At 38.3% G+C, this 12115-nt stretch overlaps 1 protein-coding gene across 1 annotated transcript; it reads right to left on the bottom strand.

Moving 5' to 3' along the window:
* Positions 1-2557: 2557 nt before the first annotated feature.
* LOC134647344 (apolipoprotein D-like) lies at positions 2558-10779 on the bottom strand. Its single transcript, XM_063501678.1, has 6 exons — positions 10713-10779; positions 7281-7456; positions 5746-5903; positions 4566-4750; positions 3166-3401; positions 2558-2917 (listed from the first exon to the last, which is right to left on the bottom strand). The coding sequence occupies exons 2-6, from the start codon at positions 7362-7364 to the stop codon at positions 2702-2704; spliced, it is 879 nt and encodes a 292-aa protein (XP_063357748.1). The 5' UTR covers positions 7365-7456; positions 10713-10779; the 3' UTR covers positions 2558-2701.
* Positions 10780-12115: the final 1336 nt, after the last annotated feature.

The following is a 12115-nucleotide window of genomic DNA, read 5'->3' as shown; positions in this document are numbered from 1 at the left end:
TGAGCATTGCTTTTTGAGTAGTGGTCGGGTGTTTTTTGGATCTTTAGTTCTAGTCGGAGATTTTGTAAAGCTCCTGACCTTCCACGTGCTTGGACTTATTGACTCGAGGAAAATTGGTTGGAAACGTTTACTAAGGATTTTGCCAGTTAGTAGTACACCTAACTGGTTGGCTGGGTTGTTTTAGAACTTTACTATTGATTATACCTATGGCTTTACCTCAATTATAGAGTGTAGATAACTGGTTAGACAAGGCCTTTTCACAGTTTCCACTTATTAGAATCCCGACCTTTCGGTTCATTTTCTTCATAATGTTTCTTCTTCTTAGATTCAACGTTTCAAATTATTCACTAAGAGCCTTCATTAACTTCTTACTTCTTTAATCTTTTATTAAGTTCCCTCTAGATGTCAATCAACGTGCTATCTAGCCAGCTACCTTTTTTCCGGTTATCATGACCTTCAAAATGTTTACAGACAGCTGGTCAGTTCCTCCTGTGTTAATTGACCGCTGCAAGGCCGTAGATGGTCACGCATGACATAACCGACTGGTTTAATGTTATGGATATGTTATGGACGTAGTCGTTCTTATTTTATTTCTAACGTTACTATACTAACATTTAAAACAGGGGGTAAGTTTGTTTGACCATTAATTTTTTGGTCTTCATTCAGATGTTCCCTATCAGTCAGAAGGATTTTGTGTAACTTTAGAATAATAGCTTCTATGTTAACATCGTTGTCAAACGTTATATATAGTTTCATCTGTCTTTTGTTGTTTTATACTTTTATTATATTAGGCTACAGCCTATGGACGCTCACAACTGCAGGGTTTTCATTATGCGCGTTTCTGATCCTTTTTTATGAAATTGTTTTTTTTTTTTAATATTTTATGTGTATTGATATTAATACCCATGCATCCAAGTGCAATGCATACTTAGTAAATTGAAATTAAATTATTTAAATTTTAGTATTATCTTTGGTATTATTATGGCGTAGAGCGCTATCTAGAATCGAACGTGTGAACTTAGTTGCGAGCGAATGGGCAAGTTGGCGCAGCGGTCTTATTGCGTAGTGCCGGAACAGTTGGATAGGGGGCGCCACCATCGACACTAATAAAATATATTAATTTTATCTAAATAATATAAATATTAGCCCTTTAATAAAATGAGAGAATTGTTGAGAAAATGTTTTAAATAAATAAAAAATATATAATTGATAGTAAGAAAATGTATTAAATGTATTGATCCTGGATTTGAATACACGACCAAACAGTATCATACGATACTAAAATTCGTCAACTCTTTCGACTGGGAGCGTGGCGTCTCCTGTAATCCAGCTACTCGGAGGTCGGGGCCGGAGGATGGTTTGAGGTCGGGAGTCCTGGTGCTGAGTGGCCCATGTTGACTGGACGTCCACACTAAGCCTGGTATTAATATGGACCTCCTGGAGGAATCTGGGAGGTGCAGGTTAACTAAGGAGGGGCGAACCGGGCCAGGGGGGAAACCCAGCAGCCAAAAGTCCCCGTATCGGGCAGTAGTGGGATAGCGGCCGGGAGTGGGCGCTCAGTGACAGCCCGACCAATATAACCAGACCCGTTCCTTTTGCCATTTTTTACTAAAACTTTTACCTTTAAAACAGTACTTTATGTATATGTTAATAAGGTACATTTTTGCCTGACAATGTATGCGCACCAACAAGCTGACCAATTCAACCTGACCTGCCCGTTCCTTTTGGAAATTTATACTGCAATTAAACCTTTAAAACTAAACTTTAAGAATATGTGGATATGGTACGATTTCGCTTGCCAATAAACGTACATTACCACAACTCCCAATCAGACAAGATCTATTCCAACCAGTGTAATTCAAACAGAACCTTATGTATATGTAACTAAGGTCGGTTTTCCTTGACACCGGATTCCAACTAGTCACTTCTTATCACTGAGTAATAGGATTGGTATGACGTCGACATGTGACGCTAGTCTACTTTTGATTTATACTTTGTCTGTGATACTTATTTAATACGATATCAGTTGACTTGCGAAGTGATATGGTAGCTTGGTAGCGCAGAGTTCAACCACGCTACCGTATTTTAAAATGTTAAGTACTTACCAAGTTTTCACGCCAAGTGCTACATCTAGTATGGCGCTCTCATACAATGTTAGTCACTGCAAAATGCGTGGTGGGGAGACTAAAATAATGGGTGGTAAAATCTGGACTTTTTGGGCCTTCTATGTTGACATGCCGTTGGTGTTAATTTATTTACCTACGGCTAAATAAAACAACTCTATTTTATTTTATTTTTATTTCAGCGTTGACTTTCAAAATCCCTTATTACAATTTTAATGACTATGTTGTTAACTAACTGGTTCACAGTTCAGCGATCTAACAAACCATGATTCTAAGACACAGCCCTCGCTCAAGGAACTACAACCAGAAGAAGCAATTCTACGTAAGAAAAATCTACACTTCTTGCTTCTCTTAACATACCTATTTAGCAAGATTTACTTCAAGTCTAATTTGAGTAAAACAAAAGATGTTAAGAGAAACAATCGAATTGTTTATCTGGTGTTTCAGCACAGGACTGGCCGGTCAGAATTACACTCTCCCTGGTTTTATGACTTATTTGGTACAGTAGCCCATAATTCCTGTTACTACTAAGCCTCACACGCATCTATCACTATGTTCAGAGCATTATAGGAAACGACTTATTGGGGGGGCTTTTCTTCATTCTTTTCGGGGATTTCAGGGATTTCGGGCTTCAGGTCTTTCAGTGGCTCTCCAAGTTTCAGGTCTATCTTCTCCGCTGATTCGGACAGGATCAGTTCTGGGACTTGCAAGGGCTTCTGTTCTTCTTCCAACTTTTCTGGAGCGATTTGTTTTTCTTGTGGCGCATCTAATTTCACTTCGGGGTCCACCTTCTTCTGTTAAGAAAAAAAAGAGATAAGGTTTAATTGCAGTTCGTAATCTAACAATTACAACGGGGGGTAGGTACGTATTACTTATAAGAGTTATAAGTTAAGCAGCAAACCAATCAATCAAACGACATGTTAAACAATGAGCGTCGTAGTCATCGACCCATTATGCTCCATTTTTGTTCAGACACTGTACAAAAATGGAGCGTAAGGAGTAATGAACACTCCTAACAGGCATTAAAGAAACCTTAACTTACCTCAACAATATGCTCAATCTTCTCCGCCACCTGAGGCACGTTCTTGGCAACAACGTCCACAACAGCAGACTTCGCCGCAATGGGGTCAGCGGCCGGGTCAGGCAGGACATTGCAGTCAGCCTGGTTGGTCTTTAGGAAGAAGGCCCGGGAGATCTTGAAACGGTCCAGCACGCCGTACGCACTCTGCATGATCTGCATGTTGGCGAGGCGGTCGCGGGTCAGCACCCACGCGTTTTCTGGAGAAAGGCAAGAGTCAGTGAAGAGCGTTATATGAAGACTTCAGTGTTTGTACATTTGCGAGGTGGTTCTTAGAAACATTAACAGTTTACAGAAAACTATTCAATTGAGCAGCAGGTTCAGACTTAAACGGGTGACAATAAAAACAAAAACTTTGTTATTGGAATATTTAAAACTGTTTTCTCACATAATTTAGGTCGAATATCGCTCAACACGTTTCAATCTGTTAATAGAAACGTCAACAGGAACATCACTTCACGGGGATTTTAATTTTTAGTACATAGTCTACAAAACTCGCTGTTGCAGAAATATATATATATATAGTTCTTCATAAACTGTTAATGCATAAAAATATCCACCTCTATAACGTGCCAGAAATTGGAGGATGATACCCCGCTGCTCAGCCGCAACTCCTGATACATTGAGTTCTGTTGCGTTGCTGTTTGAACCTAAGTAATAAAGGTACCTATTATTTATATTCTCAATTAAGACATTAACTTGTACTAGGTACAAGTTGGAGGCAAATGTGTTAATGATGAAATATACTTAAAACTTTCCACAGAGCCAGGGGGTATCGTTAACAATAATGCCAATGATGTTGTGGGTCATATGGATGACGATAGCGAAGGTCAAGGTGGTCTAGGTTAAAATGCAGAATATCTCCACAATCTCTGACGAATGAAACAAATTACTATAAATATTGACGTGTATGCATCACATCTTCAAGCAGTTAACAGGCTAATAGCACCTACGCGATATAGTTGCTGTACGTACCTATTTATAGTGAAATTGTAATATCTATAAATAATTATGTTACAGTACACGAATGCAAAAAGGCAATGCCAATGCAAAGCCATTGTTGTGGTCAGTGCTAAGTATGCTTAATTGATTGTCGTTGTCGAACTTTTCTTTAGTTTTATCTTTTCTTTATTTTTAGCGCCTATACTGGATAGCCTGTGCTGATCGACACCTCGACTATAACTTCTACCTACTGACGCGTATGCACAGGACCGATGTCATTGCAAGACCACATGCCAGCGTAGTTGTCTTAGACCGTGTCCAAGATGCTGAACTCGTTGTCGAGGGGCACGGGCAGAGAAGACTAAATATTTCACGATATTGATACGAATTTGCTGACGTTTACGAGTAGTAACTGTACTTACGTGTATGCACAGGCCCGATACCACTGCAAGACCACATGACAGCGTAGTTGTCGTAGTCCGTGTCCAAGATGCTGAACTCGTTGTCGAAGGGCACGGGCAGTGAAGAGTATTTCACGATGATGCGGCCTTCGCCCTCACGCCCGATAACTTGTAAGTGCCCGTCCATCACACGCTTCATTCCCGTGCTGGTTACAATAGAAATGTTGAAGTTAAATATGTCGTACCTAGGTCAAGTCAACATGAGGGATTTATATAATTTCATGAGAAAAAAAAGCGGCCAAGTGCGAGTCGAACTCGCCCATGAAGGGTTCCGTATTTAGGGGATTTATGACGTATTAAAAAAAACCTACTTACTAGATCTCGTTCAAACCTATTTTCGGTGGAAGTTTGCATGGTAATGTACATCATATATTTTTTTTAGTTTTATCATTCTCTTATTTTAGAAGTTACAGGGGGGGGGGGGGGGAACACATTTTACCACTTTGGAAGTGTCTCTCGCGCAAACTATTCAGTTTAGAAAAAAATGATATTAGAAACCTCAATATCATTTTTCAAGACCCCCACACGTATGGGTTTGAAGAAAAAAATTTTTTTGAATTTCAGTTCTAAGTATGGGGAACCCCCAAAATTTATTGTTTTTTTTCTATTTTTGTGTGAAAATCTTAATGCGGTTCACAGAATACATCTACTTACCAAGTTTCAACAGTATAGTTCTTATAGTTTCGGAGAAAAGTGGCTGTGACATACGGACGGACAGACGGACAGACAGACAGACAGACAGACAGACAGACAGACATGACGAATCCATAAGGGTTCCGTTTTTTGCCATTTGGCTAAGTAACCCTAAAAATGGGCTTAACTGCCACGAAAATGTATGACATAAGAGTTACCTCAAATAACCGATAATGGCATACGATTTTAATGTGCTGCAAAAAATATAGACAATCAAATTATGCAAGCAAGCAATCATTAGAAAGTGCTATAGAATTAGTCGGCTAAATTGCATGTTGGTATTAAAAATGTGAAATATAAAAATGTGCTTAACCTACAAAGTGTAACTCCGCTAAGAAATTTTAATTATTTAGCTTGGGTTTAGATCCCGTTTACCTAGATGAATTTTCTCCTAACCCAACGTTGGTCCCTTGCCGTTTGGCGAAGGCTGTTAGTAAAAAATACTTACAGTGAGTTAGTGATCTCGTTAGACACCAGGATCCTGCCCTCCGGAGTCTGCTCATACTTGGTGGTGACGCAGCGGCTGCCCAGCTCGCTGACTGTGAAGTAACGCTCCGCTTCATACCAGGTGCCCAGGAATCGGTTCATGTTGAAGTTAGCCATGGGCTATAGGGAGAAATTATGGGTTTAAAAAAGGGGATTCGAGACCAACAAGGTGTTTTATTTTTGAATTTGGAACTCATAGTTATTCTATGAAAGTTCAGAATAGATTTGTTAAACATTTTGTAAGCAAGGTCTCAGGAGGATTAGTTAGAATTGTGGACACTTCTGTCACCCCTATATCTGCCCAAAACAGAAAAATACATACTTATCCCAATTTTGGCATTTCTGGTTAATGGAAGATATTACCTATTTGACAAACATCATAAACTTTATAAAGATTTTTTACGCTTTTGTGAATCAACATAGTCATCATCACTATAGCTTAATTATTGTCATATTCGTCATATATTTTTATTACTTTAGCTTTACTGTAACATATTTAATTTTACCGCCCCTAGCTGTAACGCTGTAAAATATCAATTGAAACAATAAAAAAAAAATTGAAGCTTTGCCAAATCTGCCTACTAATGGTGAACCGCAATACTTTGTCGACACCCGCTCTCGCATCGACGATCCATTGAAATCGAAAGTGCATGAAATTGAAACCTCACCTCGGTTCGGTGCAGTGACCGAGGACCGGTCGGTGTCTGTGACCACTGGCCAGTGCTCCGCGCATTATATAAGCACGGTAACGATGAGTCAAGGTTGAGAAGGTTTATGTTGGGATCAAGATGGTGAAGCGCTTTTTGGAAGTCTTGGACTGGATTTCCGTGATTCCGAAAAGTCTAACCTAATGTCAATGGCTCCTGTTTTAAAATAACGTAAAAAGTGAACAAAAAAAGTGCATTTTGCTCAAAGTATCGAGATAGTTAATAGGTGCGCATAATTTACTTGATGGCATAACAATCAGACTTGCCGACATTACATGCATTTAAGTTTGATTGATTTCGCTTAGTCGCTCGCTCGTCGGTTGTAACTTTTAATGGGTAGGTAATAACAAATGGGTAGGTTTGTCTAACTTTTCTTTTCTGTCAGACTAGGTATAAAGTAATTAAAAACTTATCATCAGCTTGTTTTTAATTGCGAACTTCTCTAGTCTAAATAAAGTTTAGAAAGACTTAATGGCATCAGATAGGAGATGCAAATGCGATTCTGAAAAATTGTTTAGGATTCGAAACTATGCCGTTTAGATTGCTAACATGGCCAAATCTAGGACAACAATATTAGATTTGGAGTTCATGTTATATGAAATAAAAGACCGGAAAAAACACCGGCCTCACTAGCTGACTAATCGCCATACGAAGAAACATTTTCTGACTAAGGAAAATTTTCCGATAGTTTCCCAACCGACAACCCTACTTACTAATTTAATCATTCATAAAAAATCAAACAATAAAAATAATGACACCAATACAAAATTCAATATCCAAAACGACTTACTTGATAATCGGGGCACCATCCTAGCGAGGGGATCTGCGCCGAGGCAGTCGCGATCAGAGCCAGCACGCACAGCCGCCACATCATGGTTCTTCAGCAGGGAGCACGGGAATGGACTCTGGACCTCCAGCCCCCGCTTATATACCCTCGCTGCCGGGAACCGGTCTCCAAGCACCCTTCTAAATAGAACTCCTTATCTAGTAAGCTAGGTTGATTTATTATGTACGGACGGAGAATAATGAATTTTGCAGTCCTTGTTAGGTTACGTGTGTGTGTTAATGGGTTTTGCTTTGTTTGTATTTTACATGTTTGCCGAGGAGGCTAATGTGGCTGCGCCGGCGACGTCCCACGGGTACTGGTTTTAGGGTTGCAAGTGAAATTACCGCTCGTTTCAGTATCTATTAAGTACAAGATCGTAAAACTTTTTACTTTGAAACATTTTATGTGCTGGCTCTACCGTACCGTAGTATAATGATGTTCATGATCATTTAGAAAATGTAATTTGTACAGTATGAGTGAAACAGTGAATAACAAAATGATTAATTAAAAAATCTAGCCCTAAACTTGCCTGGGGTATTGTTCCTAGGACACTGGCCGCATTGAGATGTAAAGTATGTAATTACCTAAGAGTGTAAATTTTCTTGAATTAAGTACCTACGTAGCAAATGTGACTAGACTTAATAGGGATAATTATGTATCTGGTTGGGTGTGAGAAGCCTTCCAGGTTTTTGGAGAATTGACTCGAGGTTTATTTTTATACAGGGTGGATTTTCTTTTTGGGTCAGTGAGGGCAGCTACCAGATCCCGTGCTGCTACGAGAAAACGGTCTAAGAAGACCTTCCCTCGATTTCAAATTAATGAAGATTGGCTTTTACAGATTTTGGAAAAAACATACATCTGGTAGCTGCCCTCACTGACCCAAAAAGAAAATCCACCCGGTATATTATGCTGGAGAGTCTCTTGGGTACATTTATGTACCAAGGAATATTTTCATAATTTGCTTTAAAAACATTGCACTGCAAAAAAAAAAACAGTCACGTTTCAAGTCAAATACCTAATCATCATCATTAAGTATAATTTGATCATTATCCTAAAACCGAAAATGTTGTTACAAACCGACCAGTCACCAGTTAGCCGGTGCAAGTTGTAACACATTGTTCGCAAGTCCTGATTTTTGTGTAAGTAGTAAGTAACAAAATTGTTTGTTTCTGATGTCTTTGATTGTGTATTAAATTAAGAGCCAACAGGAGCTAAGATTTAAATATTTTAGGTAAATATACCCGTCTCGCTAACGGAAGCGGCTCCTAAAACTAGTGCGATAAGGACAAGGCGAAAAATCCTGCGTAAAAACTTATCACTTACTTTACTAAAAATATCAAAAATCGTGGTTTCGTACTCGACTGTTTCCTCCTCCAAAACTTAACCAATCGTAACCAAATTTGGAAATCTATAAGATTATGACATTATCTGTGTCGGACCGTTTTGCTTTTTTGACTAATTGATGTCAGTTTTGAATAGCACGCCTCTCATTGCGGCATAGTCAATTAGGCCATTTTGGCCATTTTTGAAGGGCTCTAGCGCCTTAAAAAACAAAAATATCAAAAAAAGCAAAACGGTCCGACACAGATATTGACAATATTAATCTGTGTTGAAAAAATCATTGCTCTAGCTTTAAAACCCACGGAGGAAACAGTCGAGTACGTTTGTATGGAGAAATGACCACTCCTGTTGGCTCTTAACCCTCTGTCTACCAACAACTCTTATTGCACTTAACCCTGAATAGCACCATTATCTACAAATAGAACCACATGTTTTGCCATGGTTTTGTTGCACCGATGGTATCTGCACACACAGAATGAAGAATAACTTGATTAGCAAAACGGAGCTGGGCTGAATGCCTTTCCCTGATGGGAACGATACCGCCTGCGTGCCAGGATTCTGCGATTGCAACAACTATATTTAGGAATATCTATATCCAGTGCAAAGTAATGATTGTTTTAAGCATGTTTACGATAAAGAATACTTGCACTATGATTAGAACTTGACTTAATTTTATTTATTTATCAGTTTTTGTTATAGTGGGATATTGCATTAGAAAAAGTACCTATTTGATTGGGTAGATCATACTTGTTTTTTCCAATTTCAATAAAAATATTGTATCTTCTTATTGCCAGTCGAGTTAATCTGTGTTAATTGCTGAAAATAACTAAAAATATATACTTTAATAATGAATTTTAGTTTCCACCTATTGCAAAATTAGGTACCTGTTCTGTTTTCATTATTTGAAAGCGTTCTGGCTTGAACTTTATGGCGTTGAATTGGGTTTATGCTATAAACGGCCTATTTGAAACATTATCCTAGATCTTTCTAATTATCTCCTCTGCTAATGATCTTTACATAAAGCCTCTGGAATGTTCCCATCCACAAAGCAAAAAGATGCAGCGCACAGGCATCTGCCTACCGGTTCCAGCCGGGTCTTAGTTGCTTTTTATTTTCTATCTTTCTTGTCTATTTTTAACTCGAGAGCCCAGTAAGGGTAAATTGCCTGGCTAGCTTGTTTTTGCAATTCACTTTGTATGAGCCCATCTCTAATTATGGCTGTGTCCTTACCCGATGGGGTTTTGAAGCGACGCTTCGCAGGCTGGGTTATGTCGTTGATTCTTAATATGTAATATAATTTTATTATAGTTATTACATTATATCTTGTAATTTGTGCCGCTTTGGCTTTAGCTGTAAGTTGTGAAGTGTAAGTGATTATAATAAAAAAAAGTCGTAGGTGCGTAAAGAAAATAATTGAAGGAAGTAGGTTTAAAAGTTCACTTACTAAATTCTAGCGTGGAAAGCTTTGATAAACTTTTGTTTTTTTTCCACGTTTGCGGATAAAGTGCGCAGTTGCGCTAATTAAATAATAATTTTCCTGCAAGCTGCAAGTTACAATTTATAAGTGTGTGCGTTAGACGCTTGACCAATGTGATGGGCACACTCACAACGCTCAGGATTTCAATTTTAAACTAATCGTAAACCGTAATTGGCCTATCTATTTCGTATAATTTTTTATAGTTTTTATTATTTTTGTCGAGATACGTGCATCTCTTCTTACAATATTTAATAAAAACTATGCTATGTCCTACTCGGGGTTTAAGCGTGAAAAAGGTTAACAGGGTAGTTAATAGTAGGGTCAAACACATTTTAGAAAAAAGTCTCTTCTGTAGACAATACAATAAAAGTTAACGACTGGGGTACACAAATACATGTCAGAGTATAGTTCTCTTATTTGAGTCTCAAGTACTCACGTAAATACTGAAAATACACATTATAACGCCTGTAAAGGTGCTGCGTACAAAATTAGCATTTTGCGATGCGATATGTGTGGAAACACAAAAGAAGGATAAGTATTAATCAAATGTGTATGGCCCCGTAGGAAATTAGGAATACCTGGTTGAGGTCCTCGCCTTTCAATCGTGGATGTGATAGGTCAGTCACTGATCGCGATGTCGGGCACTGTGACTCGGTCAGGTACCTACTTGGAAGGCTTCTAAGCCGAGTGACGTCATATTTAATAAGATTTAGGACACTAACACAGTAACTCCAGGTGACTCGGCTAATAGAAAGAAAAATGCTTAGAAATATTTAAAGGAAAAGTAGAAAACTTACTGCGTCAGGCGAGACACGAACTCGCGTGTCCGGGATTCCAGCCTGCCGCTCTACCCACGGAGCTACAAAGACTTATCTGTTGACAATGAATGTTTCCACCATATCCTTCATATGCGCCTAGCCCGATACACAGAGTTTTCTATTTTTCCCTTATATCTAAGCATTGTCCTATCGTTTGAACACGGTATATACTGCTTAATACAAAATTAATTTAGAAAATTCGTTTTAACCACCAACATTAACGAACAGTCCGGCAAAAACATTATTCGGTATTCCTCTAAAATTCCCACGATACAGGCTGGCCTTAGTGTGGGGATCACTGTACTGCTTTTATTGATACTTCTGTATTTCCTGAAATATAGATGGTCAAGCAAATCTTGTCAGTAGAAAAAGGCGCGAAATTCGAATTTTCTATGGGAGGTATCCCTTCGCGCGTACATTTTTAAAATTTGTCGCCTTTTTCTACTGACAAGATCTGTTTGACCATCTATAAATATATTTTGATTTTTTTTTGATGCAATAATGAACGCTTTCCTATCAACTTTAAGAGTCAAACGAATCCGAAACGAACAATTGAATTTTCGTTTTCATTTTAAAATTACATGAATGATGTAACTTGGCATGAACCTTTATGGAACAATATCTGGGCGACCGAGCTTTGCTCGAAAAACATATGAAAACTCAAAAATGCGCGTTTTCCCAGAGATAAGAAAGAACTAGCTAGATCGATTTTTCGCCCCCGAAAACCTCCATATAGCAAATTTCATTGAAATCGTTAGAGCCGTTTCCGAGATTCCTGAAATATATGTAAATAAATATACAAGGTATATGATAATATCTATGTTCTGGTACCTACTAGTTTTCGTTGCTAATTTTTTTTAAACATTGTATGTTAAAATACCTATTAATAGGTACCTAAATATAATGTCCTAAGTATGTATGTGTAGGTATCTATGTTATGATGTGTACATTGTACAAACAACTATAGTTATTTTTGATACAAGTGCGAAAAAGAGGAAATTAGAAACGAGTGGCGATAAATTAAAACCTATCCGGTGGCGAATGCACTAGTCCCAAAACGCACTATTAGTCAATACACTCTAATTTCGAAAGCCCCTCTTCTCATAAGAAACTAGGCCCAAAATACCATATTTCCAAAAAGGCTCATTCTCGATTTACACGAG

This window comes from Cydia amplana, chromosome 4 (genome assembly GCF_948474715.1).
Source record: "Cydia amplana chromosome 4, ilCydAmpl1.1, whole genome shotgun sequence".
Taxonomy (NCBI): domain Eukaryota; kingdom Metazoa; phylum Arthropoda; class Insecta; order Lepidoptera; family Tortricidae; genus Cydia; species Cydia amplana.
Note: the sequence above shows the minus strand (reverse complement) of the source record. Positions and strands in the feature narration are given on the sequence as shown.

Coding starts and splice junctions, on each gene's coding strand:
- LOC134647344 (XM_063501678.1), bottom strand. CDS start 7,364: ATGATGTGGCGGCTGTGCGTGCTGGCTCTGATCGCGACTGCCTCGGCG. Junction 5,904..7,280: donor GATGGTGCCCCGATTATCAA/GTAAGTCGTTTT, acceptor TTCTCCCTATAG/CCCATGGCTAACTTCAACAT. Junction 2,918..3,165: donor AGATTGAGCATATTGTTGAG/GTAAGTTAAGGT, acceptor TTTTCTTAACAG/AAGAAGGTGGACCCCGAAGT.